This window comes from Rattus rattus, chromosome 4 (assembly GCF_011064425.1).
Source record: "Rattus rattus isolate New Zealand chromosome 4, Rrattus_CSIRO_v1, whole genome shotgun sequence".
NCBI lineage: Eukaryota > Metazoa > Chordata > Mammalia > Rodentia > Muridae > Rattus > Rattus rattus.
Genome location: NC_046157.1, coordinates 19,493,570 through 19,513,450, shown reverse-complemented (window position 1 = coordinate 19,513,450; position 19,881 = coordinate 19,493,570). Strand labels below are relative to the sequence as shown.

The following is a 19,881-nucleotide window of genomic DNA, read 5'->3' as shown; positions in this document are numbered from 1 at the left end:
CAAGCTTTCATAATTATTAAAAAGTGTCCGTGTCATTCCTTGGGTGGCTGGTGGTAAGCCACCTTTGTCCTCTATAGACATGTGCACATGTGTGAACATTCACCTGTACACATGTGTGCCCCTCGATATGAGAACATTCATAGACATACATACAAATACACATGTAAGAAGAAAGAGTGAATGTGTACATACTGAACTGTTAAAATACACTACAAAACTGAATTCAAACCAACATGGTATTAGTAAGAACACAAAATGTATTCATGGCACAGAGTAAACAACCGAGAGTTGTGTGGTTATTAGAAATGTTTGCCAGCCAAAGTGACAGTTCAATGGGAAAGTGATAAATTACTCTGGAAACACTTTCAGATACAACTGGCTACCCATCTGAAAGGAAATAAAATAAAATAAAATTTAAAATCAAGCTCTTTCTCTTCTGGTCCCAGGTGCTGAGGGGAGAAGCAGGTTACGGTGCAGACATGGCCAAGTCCATGAACTACACCACACATAACCAGTCCCACAAATGGAACAGAAGTGGCATCAAGAAACCCCAGACACAAAGGTAAGAATCTCTTAAGGGGGTTGACCCCAAGTGTCTGAGGAACATGTGCTTTGCCAAGAAACACAACAAGAAAGGCCTGAAGAAGATGCAGGCCAGCAATGCCAAGGCCGTGAGTGCATGGGCAGAGGCCATCGAGGCCCTTGTGAAGCCACAGGCCATCAAGCCCAAGATGCCAAAGGGCCCCAGCTGCAAACTCAGCCGTCTGGCTTTCATCGCTTACCCCAAGCTTGGGAAGAGGATTCGAAGCTACATGGCCAAGGGTCGCAGGCTCTGCCAACCAAAGCCCAAGGCTCAAACCAAGGCAGAGGCCAAAGCTCCAGCTAAGGCCCAGGATTCAGCTCTAGCCCAGGCTCCCAAGGGTGCCCCGGGCACTGTGAAGGCCTCATAGAAAAGGCTCCTGCCAGTGTGAAGACAGACGGACAGCTGTGATGTACCTACCCACACACGATTTCCAGATGACCAGTGTCCTGTGCTGTTTTTACAAATAAACTTGAGACAAGATCTGTTAAAAAAATTAAAATCAAGTACAGGGGGGAATGATGTAACTAATATCTCAAAAAATAAAGTGATTAAAAATGAATACAAGTACATTAGAAGTTTAAAGGACAATGAAATATTCTTAGGCAGTTTGTATTGGGGTTAGAACGTGACTTGCTTCATGAGTTAGCCTTGGCAGTATCATAACACACGACAGTTAGATCATGGTTTCTGGCATTGCCTGTGTCCAGTGATAGATATTTTCTTTACCAGATGCACATTTTAAGAAAGGGACCATTTGCTTCTCCAGCCTGAAACTTCATAACGTAAAACCATATTAGAGATTTCAAATATATCAATGGGATTCAGATGTGTGCTGGTAAAGATCAATGCGTGTTCATGAAGCATGGGGGTTCACCTTCCCATTTCAGTGCCCACTCATAAGTGAATCCCTTTTCAATAGATGTGGCATAGCATCGCCAGAATTACCTTCCATGTAACACGGACTGTTTAAAATGCCGGAGTATTAAAAAATCACGGAAGAAACTAGGACACAAACTGACACTTGAGTTTTAATCAGTTTTCTTCAGTTTGGTTTTAGATAAAATGTGAAAGTCTTTATGGTCTTTATGTGGCTCTACAGGTCCTAAAGATGGTAAATGGCTGAGTCAGAAGGGCGTGTTAAATAAATAAAGTGATGTCTGAAAAAAATAAACAAAGGTTATATATATATGTATATATATACATATATATATATACACACACACACACATACATATATCTTACTGTTTAGGGAGACTTTTCTTACTAATAACCAAGGAACTTATAAAAGGCAGGCATGTTTGACAAACAGGACATCTATGTTATACCCCTCCCCAAGGGTCTAGGGCCATTGCAAAAGAAGACTGTACAGGCCAGAAGCCAGGAAGGATTAGAGCAAAACTGTGTCATCTGCACACAGGACTGCTGCTCTCATGAGCACAAAGCAGTTGGGGCAGCCTGTGCAAGACTTGTACAAATCAAGCCAGTCAACCCTCTAGCATAAGGTGGGAAGGGTCCATGAGCTCCTAACCCTAACTGAGGAGCTGTGGACAGTTGATAGCTTCTAGGGGTAATCAATTCTCTTTAAAGAGCGTGGCTCCTAGTGGGTTCCAAATCCATGAGTATATGGGCAGCACAAATTAAAGTCAATGAGGTTTTTTTTTAAAGAGGGCATTGAGGGGGTGGGTAGGGAGATGGAAGTGGATCTGGGAGGTGTTGGGGGAGGGGTAGAAAGTGAGTATGATTAAAAATAATCATATGGGGGGTTGGGGATTTAGCTCAGTGGTAGAGCGCTTGCCTAGAAAGCGCAAGGCCCTGGGTTCGGTCCCCAGCTCCGAAAAAAAAGAACCAAAAAAAAAATAATAATAATAATCATATGGAATTGTCAAGAAATTAGAAAAAATGTAATTTTAAAAGCCAGGCATGTTTAACCCTATACAAGTAATTCCTGTAAGTGGGGTTATAGTAAAGGTTTCTGTAAACATATTTAAAAGTAGTATGAGAACCTACCTGACTTGCTATGACACAAAGTATCCTTTTCCACAAAGAGTCCTTTCAAGGCAATTGCCAACAACTAAACAGAACATCAATACAAATAGTTCACTAGGAGTAACAAAGGACCCACAAATATGAACTTGCTGAAATTCTGTAGAAATCGGAGAAATAACAATGAAAGTAACAAAGCATTGCTTGGTATCTCACACTGGACAGCATTAGCAGCCAGCTTCCACAGATCTCATGGGCAACATGAGAATTTATATAAATCATGACTATAATGGGATGAAACATAGCATACATGCTTAATCCATAACTTCATACTCACAGTAAACAAAGGGTTTAACAGAATCACTGAATTTATGGGTTAATTTGAAGAGTAAATGTACTGAATTACATAAACATCATCTTCATGTATTGAGACCTGTAAATCATTAATATCATATAATGATCCATTCATTTATATCATATGAAGATTTTTATGTCATATACGGATCTCGTTAAATTTTTACGGGATTTACCGAGTCTGAAGACTAAATGATCACTGGCTTAGGCAGACAACAACATGGAGTAGGAGAGCTTAGGTCATTGTCTACACAGCGAGACATTTTGTCAAGTGTGTGCTCGTCAACCTGCCTTAATTTCCTGTCTCAACCACTCCATTCCCCTCACTAAGACAGCTGGTGTGATCCGCAGGAGAGTGAGCAGAAGAGAGAGAAAGACAGCAGGAAGAGGAAGAAGGAAGAGAAGAGAAAGGGAGAGAAGGGAAGGGGGAGGGAAAGAAAACAGAGGAGGCAAGAGGGAGAGGGAGGAAGAAAAGGTGGCAGGGAAAGAGGAGGACAAAGAATAATTTATTTTCTTTACTACTAATAGTAATAAAATAAATAATGTTACATTTCCTTCATCCATTGAATGCCTGGACTTGAAAATTACTTTTCCTTCACCAGTTTCTTCCTGCCCAAACCAAAACTGCCACCCTCCAAGAGGGTCTGTTCTGCTTGAATTGGAGCAGCTGGCTTGAGGATATTTGATTTTCGTCTCTTTTTTCCTCTGGACCTGAAGTTCACAGCCAAGTGAAGAATCTGGAAGGGATGATGAGTGGTGGGTGAAAAGACATGCTTGGCTGTGTGCTCCCTACTAAACAGCTGACCATATTCCTCATTACAAATGTGAACATGTGCCCTGCTTTCAAGAGGGCCAAGTTCTGGGTAATCTGTGGTACTTCCACATGTCTCCATTCGCATCTCCATGAGGCAAAGGTATGGTAAGACAGTACTGGAGTCTGGAATCTGGGAGGACTCGCACCGAAAGCCAGAGCCAGTGGGAGAAAAACATGAATTTTTAATAATTGACTTGTGATGAAATTGGCCAAGTAACAGGCAGGAATCTCATTTTACTAGTTGTGCTAGACAAAGATTTTAAGAACAGTGTGTCCTCATACAGCGAAGGAAAACCTGAGGAGCTTGGCACACACACATACATGCACGCGCACACGCACACAAAGGGAACTTGTGCAATCAGCACTCTACAGGGTTGTGTTTGGTCCAGAGCATTTCCATGTTATCTCTTTTAATACACATATAGGCTCTGAGAGGGAATTCTTGGGTACTATACCATACTAATAGAGAAGGGGTAGAGCTAGCTTCTCAAGACCCCTGTGGGTCCTCATGTGTTCAAGCACTTATGACAAGTCAGTTGACATCAGGAAGAAAACAAGAAACTAGCCTGAAAATCATTCCAGATGGTTTAAGGTGTTCCCTGGCCTTAAATGGGTATCTGGGTATTTTAATTCCATACTTTGGTTTTCCTGTGTCTATTCACTGTAACTTCAAGGAGAATTAAGTCAAAGCTTTGTAGTAAATGTGAACTTTTCCTTAAGGATGAATGACTACTTATTTGCTGTTCTAATGGGATACCATTGTAACTCTAGGAATGACAACGTGTTTGTCTGGAAACTGTGGCCTTAATATGATCTGTAGCATGTGACAGCTCAGAGGGCAAACTCAGTTGTTGTTCCTTTTAAGGCAATTGTAACAAGATCATAGGAAATGGCATTTGAACCGCATTTCGTTTGATCAGATCACATCTACTCATCACTGCTGGATCTACATTTGAAGAGACTCATTGACAAACTGGCAGACACTAGAACCAAGACCAGCTGATGGTAAATAAGGGCTCCTTAAATGCCACGAGTCACAGATTACACAGTGCCCAGTTTTAAAAAGCTTTGCCTCCATTTAACCTTCACAAATCAGTCAGGAAGGCTGATGGGATATGTGACTCTGCACTGATGACATGATTAAGTTTCTGTCCTATCTCTTCTATCATATAAATAGCTATACACACATTTTTCAACATATGAACAACAGTGTGCAAGTGTTTACTAGCAGAGTGAATTCTGTCTCAGAAAATAATAGACATAAAAAGAATAAGAGTTCCAAACAGCAGGCTAAGGCTAGCAACTTAGGTGTAATAAAGCAATAAACAAACTGTTACAGGTGTACAAACCCAAGGGGGTTGGGGGAATCCAGGGATGCCTAGAGTCCTTCTGTCAGGAATTTAGCTAAGTCTGACAGCAGTTGCTAAGTCTGGCTACAGAAGGGACAGTGTGATATGGTTCTGCTGGTGGAACAGAACCAGGAGGGTGTGGGTCTTCTCCAGTGCTGTTTATGTAAGCTTGATATACGTATACACACACACATATACATATTCCTTAAGTTCCTCCTTCAGGGAATGTTCTCCCTGCCAAGGTTAATGACTCCATGATAATCAGAAACAGCGGGATTCTAGGAAGAAGAATGTATCTGGTGCTCCTCAGCAAAATGGTAGCCCTGAGGGCTGTGGGAAAGAACTCTGAAGGCATGAGTTCTGTTTACAGAATTTCTCAACTATGCAAAATATACAGATGCAATATAAGTATGAGGGGCTTCACAGACCTGAAAGAACAGAGAGGCAGCTGTAATAATGAGCCAGCTTTATCAGAAAAATATTAGAGATAAAGAGATTTAGGGCGTGGTGATCCCAGGGCAAGATAACACCCAGCTAAATTTATTGTTTCTGTTTACAGTTGAACAAGGAATAGTTTGGACTTTTAGTCTGGAATGAAGTACAATCTAGAAATGGAGGGTACACTTGTGATCCAGATCTTGAGGCTGGAAGACATATGCTTTTGATCTGGATCTTGAAATAGTGGCCATGAAAAGCTTATGCCCAGGCCTGGTGGTACATACCTTTAATTCCAGGAGACAAAAGCAAGCATATTTCTGAGTTCAAGGACAGCCTGGGACAGACTAAGTTCTAGGTGAAGAAAAGCTTATGTCCAGGCATGGTGGCACACACATTTAATCCCAGTATTCCGGAGACAAAGCCATGTAGATCTCTGAGTTCAAGGTCTACCTACAGAGCAAGTTCAAAGACAGCTAAGCTTAGGAAGTGAAGGAGTTGGAAAACAGAAAGCTGGTGATAATGTAATAGAACAAGGGGTCATGATCCAGCTCCAGCAAGCCACAGTATTTATTCAGAAGCTTTTGCCACCTGGCTCTGTCTTTAGAGTCAAGGGGCTAAGATCATAAAATGCTGATTTGTGGGATAATGAAAAGGGAACCTGGGGTAAATGATTGAATTGCTATGCAATTACTAAGGAAGTAGTTATGCAAAATAAAAGACTTGGGCTCTGGTCTGCAAGAGAGAATTATCTTGAGCAGAGAGCTATCTCCAGACTGTGTGGTCTCTAGGAGAGAGCTATCTCCAGCAGAACAGGGCTGTTAGTTCAAATCCATCATAGGCTTGAGTCACTGCTCCAAACACCCTTTCTCAGGACCCCCAACTAGGCTGAGGCTGGTCCTTGGCAAACATCAGTACCTATGTGATAGTTTCCAAGTACCATGGGAAATGAAAACTGAGTAAATCTTAGTCCTTGCCCTCAAGGAGCATGCAGGGTAGAGAAGGCTGAAAGTGAACTGGCATGTATCAACAGAGGAACACACAAGCAGTGTGTTGGGTTCCAGTAGGAATTTGTCACTTGGAAAAATGGATACTAGATGTGCTTGGGGTTGCTCCAGTACTGTCACTATAGAAGAGACTCCCCTCTAGTTATGAAGGTGGCTTCAAAAGTCTTTTGATACTCAACTTGTAAGTTCTTCAGAAGTAAGATCTTACCATCTGATAGTTCTTGGGGAGGTCCAGTTCAGGCCAATTGCTTTAATTTTTTTTAAAAAAGATTTATTTACTCTATGTATATGAGTACTCTACTTGCATGTATACCAGCATGCCAGAATAGGACATCAGACCACATTATAGAAGTTGTGATCTGTATATAGTTGTGAGCCACCATGTGGTTTCTGGGAATTGAACTCAGGACCTCCTGGAGGGCAGCTACCAGTGCTCTTAACTGCTGAGTCATCTCTCTAGTCCTGCTTTAGATACATTTAAGCCCAGTAAGTTGGAATTTAAAACATGGGGGAAAGTGTGAGGACTCATATGTAAAATGAAATAGAAATCAGTAGACTTGAAAAACTAAGGGAATGTTTGTGGGAATAGAATCCAAATCTACCTGGCTACCTGCATAGATTCTGAAAGCCGTGTGTGTGTAAGCTTAGAAATGGGCCTGACTTCAGTAAGCCTTATACCAACTCCCTTATTGTGCATCTCCTGAAGGATCACCACACAGGGAGCACCGGTGGGAGTTGGCTGCACGCTTTTCTACCAAAGAAGGTAGAACTCTGCCCTGCTACCTGTGTGGTTGAAGTGTTGCTTTGGTTGTTTTTTAAGCCCTGATTCTTTTTTGCCCCAGACCAGAACTGACAGAATGAGAAGTCTTCTCCCTGTATTTAATTCTCACCAACTTTCTCTGATAGTGGATCATAAGACTCGTTTCAGCCGTCAATCCCAGGAGGAGGAATGCTGTACAGAAGGCAAGAATGTAAACAGACCTGCTGGGCTTCCCCCGCTTGGTCTATTAGTATTGGATCCTGATTTTTGTCCAACCATTTATTTACATCAGCAGTTCTCAAACTTTGGGTCGAAACCCCTTTGCGAGTTGACTCTTTCACAGGAGTCCCCACAGATCATTAGAAAACATGAATACTCACAATTTATAACAATAGCAAAATTACATTTATGAAACAGCAATAAAAATAATTTTATGGTTGGGGTCACCACAACATGAGGAATTATATCAAAGGGCCACAACATCAGGAAGGCAGAGAACCACTGATGTACCTAGCTGTCTATGATTCAATTGTGATGCCAGGGTAGAGAGAACTTTTAGGCAGCTAGAGTAGGTGACTTGACAGGAGCTGAACAAGAACAGATCCGTATACACCTAGAGGGCAGAAGAGCCCAGTTCGGTGAGGACAGAGACTGTAGGTAGGTAGCATCTTTTCCAGGCATTGGCCTATCAATCTCTTCTGGCTGTTCATATCCTTAAAAAACAAAACCGTAAATGTTTTCTTGAGTTCTGTGAGCTGCACTAGCAAACTTAGTTACTTTTCTACTGTGATAAAACACCAAGACCAAGGCAGCTCGGGAGGAAAGGATTTATTTCCTCTTACAACTCTCAGGTCACACTTATCACCGAGGGAAGTCAGGGCAGGAACTCAAGGCTGGAACCTGGAGGCAGAAACTCCCATATCAACTGTCACTCAAAAACACAAGCAAATCTGGGGGTAGGAAAGACTGACCCCCAAGAGTTGTCCTCTGACCTACAGATATGCACCACGGTAAATCCATGCCTACACAGTTAAATGTATACACTAATGAAAAAATAATCCTAAGTAAATTCTTAAGAGTTTTTAATGAGTTATTCTGAAGATACAGGAAGAATTATGTTGGCAACACTTCATTTCTATGATACCAGGATGCACTAGGATTTCACCTCACCAGCAACCAACTGGTTGTGCAGAAACACCAATCCAAGTCCCTTCAGACACGGTCACCCCGAAGGGTAGAGTCAAACAGGTGTGGTCTCAGTGCCAACAGACTGACACTTGCCTCAGATGTTAGTCACAAGTCCACAACTGACCGGCCAGCTATGCATCAGGCTTCTTATGACCCCCTTGGTAGCAGACTAGATCAGGATACTGGATAGTTTTGTCAATGTAGCATAAACAGACCTATCTGGGAAGAGGGAATTTGCCCAGTTTTGTTTTGTTTTTTAAATAGGATTTCTCTGTATGGCCCTGGCAGTCCTGGAACTCACTTTGTAGACCAGGCTGGCTTCGAGCTCAGAGATCTGCCTGCCTTAGCCTCCTGCATACTGGAATTAAAGTGTGTACTACCACACCTGGCCAGGAAGAAGGAATCTGAACTGAGAAAATTCCTCTAGAAGATTAGCTTCTATACAAGTTCTTGTTCAGACGACCCAGTTTTCTTCTTTATGAGTTTGTGCTTCTGAACAAAAATGGAAAGAGTGACCTGGTATCTCAAAATAAGTAAACAATTCATTTATGAATACTAGAAGGAAGTAAATTGAAAATGTTAATGAGCAAGTCTTTAAAATAGTTTATAATTCATTTTACATTTAGACCTAAAACAAACAAACAAAAAACAAACAAACAAAAAACCCTCCCCATAAAGTCAGGATATGTTAAGTAGCCCAGCAGGGTCCTTCAGAGGTTGTAGAAGCAGGAGAAAATTTGGAACCAGCAGACTACTCCATTGCCAGAGGCTTTCCAAGAACCAAATTCAACTACGCCAGGCAGGTAACATGTACCAAAGGTTACTGATGGCGCGGGACTTAGTGTCTAAGAGTTGATTTGTGTTTACACAGAAAGAGGTGACAGCAGGTGGGTGAGAACTGCTGGTGCAACATGGTTCGTGTTAATCACAGAGCAGCACACTCGGCTAAACCATGGAGGAGACTGGGTCAGGAAGGCAGAATCACCACCAGTGCTGAGATCTGCAAAACTCCATCACTTCCAAAGACATTACGGAAAACCCAATAATTCTTACTAAAAAACAAAATTACTAAGGTAAAACTTGGTTATTTAGCATTACCTTATCAGTCTGACTTTATTTTTTAAAGGTCTTAAAACATGCATTCAGGACAAATATAAATAAATTGCCCAAGGTTTAAAAACTATGTATTAATCAATCATCGGTATTTCTCTGGACAAATCAATGCTTTGTGTGAGGTGGGTGCACCTGCCTCTTCTCTCTCTGAAACGTTAGCGCATGTCATTGGCAGCACTAGCTCGTAACACAGAGTATTCCCATACACAAGATCACTACCATGAAACCAATATTCCAGTGCAGAGAGAACATTTAAACAGTACTGATCCTTTCGTACTCTCCTTCCAGACAGACAGAAATGCTCGGTGGCTGCACCGCCAACCCAGCCGTTGCACAGTGAAGAATTCTATGTGAAGCCGAAGCTGTCAAGTAAAGCGCCTTGAAATCAATACTTCCTGATCCACAGTTTTCTTCTCCCAGACTGTTGGTTTTCAAGAAAATTTGTTTTTGTAAGTTTCAGGTGTTAAAATATTCTTAACAGTAAATTTACTCCATTTATTATTTCATACATAATTAATAATATAAAATGTTCTCTCTAAGAAAACCCAAAATATACTATGAATGTAGTCAAGTTCTGTACTTTAAAAAAAGGACTCAATCAGTTTCCTCCCAGAATCATTTCTCCAGAAGGCCAGTCTTCAAGGACTTCTGGAGCCGAGCGATATTGGCATCCAACGCTGCCAGGCCATTTCTGAAGTCCTGCTCATCACGAGACGTGAATGTTGAAAACGAGGAGATGCTCCAGTCTGACATGAAGTCAGAATGGAGAAAGCTGCTGTCAGCCACAATGTTGCCCTTCACAGGAACGCCAGGGCTGAGTGGAGCTGGTGGGCCACGATGGGTGGCCTGTTCCTTGGGGTGCCCAGCAGCAGCAGGGATCTTACCAAGTGCTTCTCTGATTTTCCTGAGGAGCTGCACGTCCTCTGTGTCGTATGTGCTGGAAAGATTTCCAGGTGCATCTTCCGCTTTGTCTCGTGAGGGACAAACTGCGGGTGCACACGGTTTACTTTCTTTTTTGGAGGCACAGGCACCGCCGCTGGCGAGCTGTGGTGCAGCAGCGCTCACCTTCGCCTGGGGGGACAGTCTCTCAGAAGGTGGCGAGTGCTTTTTAGAAGTGCTTCTTGCAAAGGGAATATAAAATGTACTGTCCACGTCACACCCATCTTCTACTACAGTGACGGCTTCACAGTCTGTGTCAGAATCCTCCACTAAAGCAGCAGAGACAGTTCCAGGGGCAGGGCCCCCATCCACTGCCCTAGCGTCACTATGAGGAGGTCTTTGTGAGGGCAGCACATTTTCACAGAGACTGTTTGACTTTGGGGTTTCCTCATTATTAGGCAGTTCTGACTGTATAAAGCTGTGATTTGTTTCTAATTTATTGAGGTAGCTCATTATGGAGATGTGAGGAGGGGCTGGGTCCCGTTGAAATTGTTGATCATAGACATTCAGAAGTGATCTGGTGAGGCTGTTCCCCATCTTACAGCGGGCAGTGTCCACATGGAGATCTGAGAGCAGCTTCGTCATGCTGTTCTGTAAAGTTCTGCCAAGGAGAATTTAGTAATTACTGATTGTTACCCAACCCTTCAGCTCATTTCTATGTGCTCTCTCCTTTAAAGGAAGGCCACTGTGAAAACTAGTGTTGGGAGGCTTTGGCCGCAGAAAAATAAAATCACAAACGATCATAGCAGCAAGTCTACTACAATACCAGAGCAAAGGCTCATCGCTTTTCTTACGCGATGGAGATATTTTATTCTCGAACAAACAACCTTTTGAGTTAAAAAAGTCATACTAGATCTGAAGCAAAGCAGAATTTCTATATTAACTTATTACTGTCAAGTATATTTATAAAACTAAGCACATTATACATAACACATGATTTATATATAATAGACATCTTTATAGTTAAAGATGGATCTGGAATCATTGAAGCATAGTCAGATCTATTGGTTTTTTTTTTTTTTTTGGTTCTTTTTTTCAGAGCTGGGGACCGAACCCAGGGCCTTGCACTTCCTAGGCAAGCGCTCTACCACTGAGCTAAATCCCCAACCCCAGATCTATTGTTTTATAAACATTAAAAACATTAACTTCTCTGAAATTTTTAAAAGTAGACAAAAATCCAATGACTAACAAACGTCTCAAAAGAAAACTGATTTTTGTAAAGTTTCTATAAAAGTATAAAAAGTAAGGCTTATTTATTTGGGAGAGACTGAGTAAAGAATGAAGGCATGTGACGCACCCACATGGCGTGATCAGGAGCTGAGGGTGAACCCCATCGACACACACATCAAGTTCTCCGTGGTCCTCCCGACAACTCCATGCGTGTCCCAGTGGACAACTCGGGTTTACAGGGTTAAGTAACGTGGACAAAACTGCTCAGCTAATCTGCAGAGAGCCGAGCCCACTCAGGGCTCTGGTGTCAGGCCAGGGGGCTTGACTACTCCACCACACACTGTCCAGTTGTTCATGAAGAACAAAGGATTAGAAATTAAAAGAAAAAAGAAAAACAAGAGGGAAAGCAGGAAGCAGGAAGGCCTGTGGGTCTCAAGTTTATGAAGCAGCTATTGAAGGCTGGGCTACCTGGTAAGTTCCCTAAGGCGGGCAACCTCAGCATCCCGCTGGCGGAGAGTTATTCCCAGTATCTGATTTTCCTTTTCTGCAGCCTCGAGCTTAAACCGAGAGTTCTTCTCATTGGCCAAGGCTTCCTCCAACTCTAAAGGAAACACGATGAAACCCTGTTTAGTTTCCTTATTGCTCAAAACCAAAGTGACAAATGGCAGTGGCAGGAGTCAGATACACACCCATCTTCACCCTGGTCATCTCCATGTCAAACTGCTGTCTGCTGTGAAGCAGGGCTTGCTCTTCGTCTTTAAACAAGGTGGAGAACCTTCTGTTTTCCTCCCTCTGGTCTTCTATCACTTTTAGGAGCTCTTCGTTTTTACTCTGTAGCAGCTCCTGGCTCTTCAGCGACTCCTGCAGCTGACTCTGCAGTGACAGCGACTGAAGGGAAAACACTGTAAGACAGAACACATCGAACAGCTGTTTCTCTTTCTTTCTTTTTTCTTTTGGTTATTTTGAAGATTTATTTACTCATTATATATATATAATATATAAATATATATAATACAGTATATTATATATACTGTCTTCAGACACGCCAGAAGAGGGCATCGGATCCCATTACAGATGGTTGTGAGCCACCATGTGGGTGCTGGGAATTGAACTCAGGACCTCTGGAAGAGCAGTCAGTGCTCTTAACCTCTGAGCCATCTCTCCAACCTCCTTTGTTTCCCAATTTTTAAAAAAACACCTAAAAAATACCTTTTAGAAAAAGAAAAGCCCCTGAGTTCACTGATTTCCCTCAGCAGTAACACTCACAATGCAATCTAAATACTACATATATTTAAAAAGTAAATGGCAGAAGTAATGTCTTTCTTTTCCAATTGATGTTTTAGTCATAAATTGTCTTTACCTTTTAAAACAAATGAACAATACATGTGCAAAGAAAATATCTCAAACTCCAAAAAAATTCCAAAGATGACAAAAAACATCTCAATGCTGTGTCTCCCTTTCTCCATTCTAGCTCTCCAACCAGAATTAATCACTATCAATTTTGGTTACTTTTCTGGAAAATACTTATGTAGACAATGATTTATATAAACTATAACAGAATCATACTATCCCACAGCTCCTAATTTGACACCTCTTCTTTTGTAAGACTGGTAGGTATCAGCACACAGCACTATCACAGTCTTTGTCATGCCTCTTCAGTGTTCAGTAGACGTTCATGTAAGGGGGCAGACTAGAAGGCTCATTGCTGACATTTGGTGAAAAAAAAAAGCCAGCATAGATAATACACACAGCAGTAAGCTAAGCTCTTGCCCTGCGAGATAAGGTCTGTAACTGGCCTCACGGAGCCAAGGAAGAGCTCTGAGAGGAAGCAGGCGAAGCCCTTTCAGACTGGCTCACTGCTGGCCAAAGCTATCAGCCCAGGAGAGAGCAGTCAAAACCACCAGGAAAGCGCTGCTCCTCACACACCAGCGCTGCGCCTCACACCACAGTGGAGTGGAGGGGTCCAAGGACATGACCAGGAAGTGACTTACAACCTCCCCTCCTGTGTTTGTAGGACGCCAAGAACACTGAGGCTGCAGAGACCAATGCCACTGTCCCCTCTCCTCACACAGCACGCTGGAGAACCAAAAGCATCTACAAGCTTCACCTTTCAACTCTGTGCAACCGTGCCAGCAATTTCTTAGTTCCTAGACTGAGGAATTATTTTCTGAACTATACACCAAATCCTATCTTATATAAGCTTCACTGAAACATTTCAAATTCTTCGACTAAAAGAACATAGCTTATTAAAAAGCAAAGAAACAGAAAACCAAGATACAAAACAATGTCAAAGGTGTAACTCTCAGGGTTGTGAAATAAGAAACAAACAAACAAAATATCCTCGCTTCCTCCAAAGATTATTAACCTTGCAGAGATGGCATCTGGTGAGAGTATGATGACATCGACAGCAAAGAATTAAAAATAGTGATTACGTTTGGGACTGAAGAAACAGTCCTGGAGGAGGGCTTGCTGCTGTTTCAAAGGACAGGAGCTAGGGTCCCAGCAAGCATATTGAGCCGCTCACAACCCCCAACACCCTTTTCTGGCCTCCACAGGCATCACAAGCGTGAGCGCGCACACACACACACACACATATAAATAATGTCTTTTAAAAACAAGTATGTTCAAAGACACAAAGAACGGTGGAAAGAAGCCAAGCAATAGACGAGGAGAGAGGAGTTCAACAGGGAGTAAAACTAAAAACTGAAATCAGTAAGCCCAGTAAAGACTCTATGGGAAGTCTGCAATGGAATGATAGAGGAGCCGACTGAACAGGCCGGTTAGAAGACAATGCACAAGATCCAGAACAATGCAACAAGAACAAAGACAAAAGACACCAAGAGACTTCCGGTATCTGTCTCTCTGTCTGTCTGTCTATCACTCAGAAAAGACCAATGCTACAGATAATTAGGCACAAAAGGAGAAACATCTCATTTTAAATGCATAGAAAGTATTTTTGAAAGAGTGATAACACAATTGTTCTCAGAGATACCAATCCAGATAAAGAGGCCGTTTAATAACTGAGCATACCAAGCCTCCCCTTGTCAGATTATAATTAAAACACTCCTAATTAATTAACAATTAATTAATATTAACTATCAACTCGATACAGAGAAAGCAATATAAAGAATCAACAAGGAGCAGTGTGAAGAAGCAGCGAGGACGACCCCTGGACGGACCAAACCCGCGCGCCGCTGTAAACCCGTGCTCAGCGCCGACGTCCCCTGCCGCCGCCATGCGGCTGAAGGGGATGCTAAAGGAGACAAAGCCAAGGTGAAGGACGAGCCACAGAGGAGATCTGCAAGGTTGTCTGCTAAACCTGCTCCTCCAAAGCCAGAGCCCAAGCCTAAAAGGGCCCCTGCAAAGAAGGGAGAGAAGGTACCGAGGGGAAGAAGGGGAAGGCGGACGCCGGTAAGGATGCGAATAATCCTGCAGAAAATGGAGATGCCAACACAGACCAGGCACAGAAAGCGGACGGTGCTGGAGACGACGTGTGTGCGTTTTTGATAACTGTGTACTTCTGGTAACTGTACAGTTTGAAATACTATTTTTTATCAAGTTTTATAAAAATGCAGAATTTTGTTTTACTATTTTTTTTTAAAACTATATTGTTAGCACACGGAACACTTCATTGTTGGGGGGGAAGGATCATGTGTCACCAACAAAGTATCACCCAAGCTGAATTGAGGACAGAAAATCTCTTTCCTTGATAATTTCAAAAGGTTCCTCTTGGCTTCAAGGAGAGACATCCTGGTCTTGCATAGGTGGCTACCAAGGCCAAAAACAAGGCCTTGTGGTCTGAGGAAACTCTAAATTCATTTCTATATCCTGTTCCCTCCCCCTGTACCATCAACATAGACTTAATTCCCTTAAAACCAGAGACCTGTTGGGAACCTCACCCCCAAAATTGTTTTTCTAGTCTATTGGGCGACGTGGACTTTGCAGTGACTTTGCGTGTTCTCGGAAGATCACTGGTTCCTTTTATAAAAGATTGTGGATCTTCAGATTGATTCTGCCATGTTCAGTTCCTGACAGTCAGGGTCGGCTTGTGGAAAGTTGTTAAACAACTTCCTTAATGTGAAATGTCAACCCTCACTCTAAGCTACTTCCCCTTTCAAAGCACTGAATGAAGACTTCATTGGGTTTTATAGTGGATTTCTGATTTTGGTAGTCTACACAAGAAGGGAATTTGAAAGTTCTTGTATATTGTTGACTGTCTGCCCTTGTCCTGCCTGAAATACCATGATTGTTTATGAAAAGTATCTTTAATAAAGCTGGTTACAGTTAAAAAAAAATTAACAAAATAGAGAGAACTGTTTTACAAGATAGACAAACCCTTACACAAATTAAACAATAGGAAGAGAAGACCCAAAATAATAAAATGACCTTAAAATGAGATGAAATGAGTTGAAATGGAAGCTACTACTACAGATAACAATGGAGCGCAGAAAACCATTAAGTCTTACTAAAAATAGGTACATTTCACTAAATCGGGAAATCTAAGAGACTTGGAGACATTCTTGGATGTGTGGCTTACCAAACGAGTCTCAAAGAGATAAGCAGTGTAAAATGACTCAGAGCAAGCAGTTAGACTGAAGCCGTAATTTACAATCTCCAACAAACAAGTCCAGGGTCAGATGAACTCACTAGTGAATCTCATCCGAATGTCAAAGAACTTACATTTATGCTCCAAACTACTGCACAAAAGAGAGGAACATCACCAAACTTCTTACGAAGGTAGGATTACTCTGGTACCAAAACCAGACAAACATGCAACAAAAACAGAAAATCACAGAAGCATAGACAAAAATTTTCAACAAAATACTTGCCAACTGAATTTAAAATATGTGAAAAAGCTCACTCTCAAACTGGTTTATTCCAGATGCAGAGGCAGTTCAATGTGTACATAAGTCAACAAGTGTTACATGCTTCAAACATGAAGAAATCACATGGTTATCTTATTAATAACACAGAGAAGGCTTTTTAACAAAACTTTTCCCTATTCCATCCATTTTCTGAATATATTTTATCATTCAGAAATTGAAAAAAATTCTAGGGCATCCCAATATACTTCTTATAACATTCCATTTACATTAGACTCTAGAAAAAGAACTCTGAAGATATTAAAGAGTTCTCATCTGTTCTTATACTCTTGTTTTTCTCTGTGAAGCTCTGTGATCCATGCTGTTCACCTGTAGTTGCAGCGACTAAGGTGAGTAAGGAGGGAAGGTCACCTGAGCCTCCCAAAGTAGTCTGAGCAACACAGTAAGACTCCCATTTAAAAAAAGGGCCATTAGGGGGTTGGGGATTTAGCTCAGTGGTAGAGCGCTTGCCTAGCAAGCGCAAGGCCCTGGGTTCGGTCCCCAGCTCCGAAAAAAAAAAAAAAAAAAAAAAAAAAAAAAAAAAAAAAAAGGGCCATTTGACAATATCCGTCAAGATAACGATATATGAACTCTGGCTCAGTAATTCTACTAGAAATCTATCCTGCAAAACGAGAACGCATGTGCAAACAAAGATCTTGGAGACGAAGGTTTTCATTTCAACATTGTGGAAAGGCTGAAAGAACCCAAATATCTTTAGGAGGACCTTAAATACAGTAGAGACAACAAGCAGAATACTTACGTGGCTATTTAAGATTTCTGCATATTTATTAGCTTGGTTTCTCAAGATAGGGTCTTACTAGATACAGTTCTGGCTGGAGTGGTACTTGATATGTTGCCCAGGCTGGCCTCAAACTTGTTGCAATGCTCCTACTCACGAATACTGAGATTACAAACATATCCAACAACTGTTTTAAATTACAATACAGTAACTCCTGATTTTAAATTACAATACAGTAACTCCTGATTTTAAAAAAGTTGATTGATACAGGGAAGAATTCCACTTAGATAAAGCACAAGTCTGCACTAACATTTCCAGAGTAACAAAGACAGTTCAACCATTTCAATCCTTCAAGTTTTTCACCTACATTTGAGGTTAGCAGGTGTCTCTGTACTCTTCTCTTGTTCTCGGAGGCGCTGATTCAAAATTCTCAGTTGCCTAAAGAAAGTAATGATCATGGGTAAGGATCCTAAGCCCATTTTATAGTATACATCAGATATTTTGATATATCAGATTTTTGATAAGTTATCAAAAAATCTACAAAAAAAGATAAATGCTATAGTCACCAGTCCATCTCAAACCCCAAACCAAACACAAAATCTAAATAAATGAAACCACAAAACCACACTATTGTCAGGGGCATATTTTGAACCTAGCACTATTCTACCCCATGGCAGATACCTTCTATGTCCATAGATCTTTTATACACTTTTTGTTTGTTTGGAGACACAGTTCCTCTGTAGATCTTGGCTGTCCCAGAATGAGCTCTGTAGACTAGGCTGGCCTCAAACTCACAGAGACCCACCTGACCCTGCCTCCTGAGTACTGGCATTAAAGGACTAGCTTTGAATTTTTAATCTTCCTGTCTCATTCTCTTTTGAGTAGCTGAGACTACAGGTCTGCTCACCAGGCCCAGAACAGATAGGTGCAGAATTGTGGGACATCAGGAACTGTGGCCCACTACTGACACGGCTGGCCTGGAACTCAGTAGGGCAGCTCACAGTGGCTTAATTAACTTTGGATTCTCCTAGCTTAGTCTCTTAAATGCTGGGACAACACTCATGCACCACCATGTACACATGTTTCCTTTGTTTCCCATTTCCTTATCTTCACATCTCCTTTTTCAAAATAATGTGTGTATACTTATACATAACCTTACTACTGTAGTTTACCCTTTAAAATAACTGCCACTTCTGCCAACTAGGATGCCGGTAGGTGATAGATGCATTTCTATTTCATGTTTGTGACTCCTTAACAAAGTTGGGAGGCATAGATCTATGCTTCTGGTGATTTCACTATTAGACGGAAGAGTTAATGGCTTCATGGGAATGTTAGTATTAACCCTGTCTTCACAATGTGCACCCACTTCATAAACAGTGAATATGAAGTAGGTACTGATTAGGACAAAACAACTCTTTGGCATTTAGTATCTTTCCCGAATTGAAAACTTTCTATACTAATGCATTTGATTTAGTAATTGAATCTAAAGTGATAATATCTTGCCAAATACTACCCACAAGTATTAATTCTGGATAGATTAAAGAACACAAAATATACCAACAAAACATAAATCCAACAACACAAGTTTTATGAGGAAATATAAATAATCTTTTAACTACAAAAGGAGGACTCGAGATCTAATCACCATCACGTTAGGAATATAAAGCTTAAACACATCACAATTTGAAGCTTGTTTTAGAATTGAAGGCCTGGAAAAAGATATAATAAGCAATCCCTCTGAGGAAGCTGAATGATTTATAAGCATTTAAAAATGCTTAGCCTGGGACTGGGGGAGGGTTTACCACAGGAAATAGAGGGCCTGCGTTTGGGTTCTGTGCTTACAAGAGAGGCTGGGTAGAGTTATGACACTGACCACTAGCTTCCACATGTGCTCATATACACTTATGTACATAACACACACACACACACACACACACACACACACACACACACACACACACAGTAAAAGACAGCAACAGCTCTTCACTGGGGACACTTTCTCAGGCAGTGGGAGTTTGCTGTAACCATGTGGATGACAGCTTGGCAATACCCAAGCTGTAAAATATGTATCGTCTCTGACAAGATCGTTTTTACATTTAATTCCTATTTTATGTGTATGGGTGCTTTGCCTGCATGTCTGTGGGCCACATGTGTGCCTGGTGCCAGTGAGGACAAAGGAGGGTGTCGGGCCCCTAGAGCTGGAGTTTCCGATGCTTACGTACTGTCACGTGGGTGCTGGGTACCAAACCAGGGTCTTCTGCAAGGACAGCAAATATTCTCAACTACTGAGCCATTGAAATGTGGCACGGAGAGAAACTGCTATTGTAACGGAGTCTGCCAATTACTTGGGTGTGTCCTTGTTAACATGTGCTCCCCAGAACCCTCTCCCCTCAAGGACTCGGTTCTGTGCCTGCAGCTTCATTTCCTTTGCTGGCTCCTGTGTCTGCGCTGAGGAGCTCACAATTATCACACGTCTTCAAGCCTAATCGTACCAGTAGATGCTCTTTTCTTATCCCCTGCTTTTCACATTTCTGCTGTTTTATAATAATACTAAAAATTAATAGCAAAAATCATCTCTCAGCAAT

The 19,881-nt window shown here is 41.6% G+C and overlaps 1 protein-coding gene and 2 pseudogenes across 1 annotated transcript in view; 2 read left to right on the top strand and 1 right to left on the bottom strand.

Moving 5' to 3' along the window:
• Positions 1–479: 479 nt before the first annotated feature.
• Positions 480–950, top strand: LOC116897923 (annotated as a pseudogene).
• Positions 951–8,792: 7,842 nt separating this feature from the next.
• Positions 8,793–19,881, bottom strand: part of Ccdc14 (coiled-coil domain containing 14) — a 34,419-nt gene continuing 23,330 nt past the window's right edge. The window contains exons 10-13 of the mRNA XM_032900151.1: positions 17,664–17,734; positions 12,385–12,597; positions 12,164–12,296; positions 8,793–11,126 (exon numbers count right to left, since the gene is read on the bottom strand). Coding sequence (XP_032756042.1) covers positions 10,202–11,126; positions 12,164–12,296; positions 12,385–12,597; positions 17,664–17,734 — 1,342 coding nt within the window. The 3' untranslated portion in view covers positions 8,793–10,201. The remainder of the gene's footprint in view (positions 11,127–12,163; positions 12,297–12,384; positions 12,598–17,663; positions 17,735–19,881) is intronic.
• On the top strand, positions 14,486–15,222 carry LOC116897718 (annotated as a pseudogene).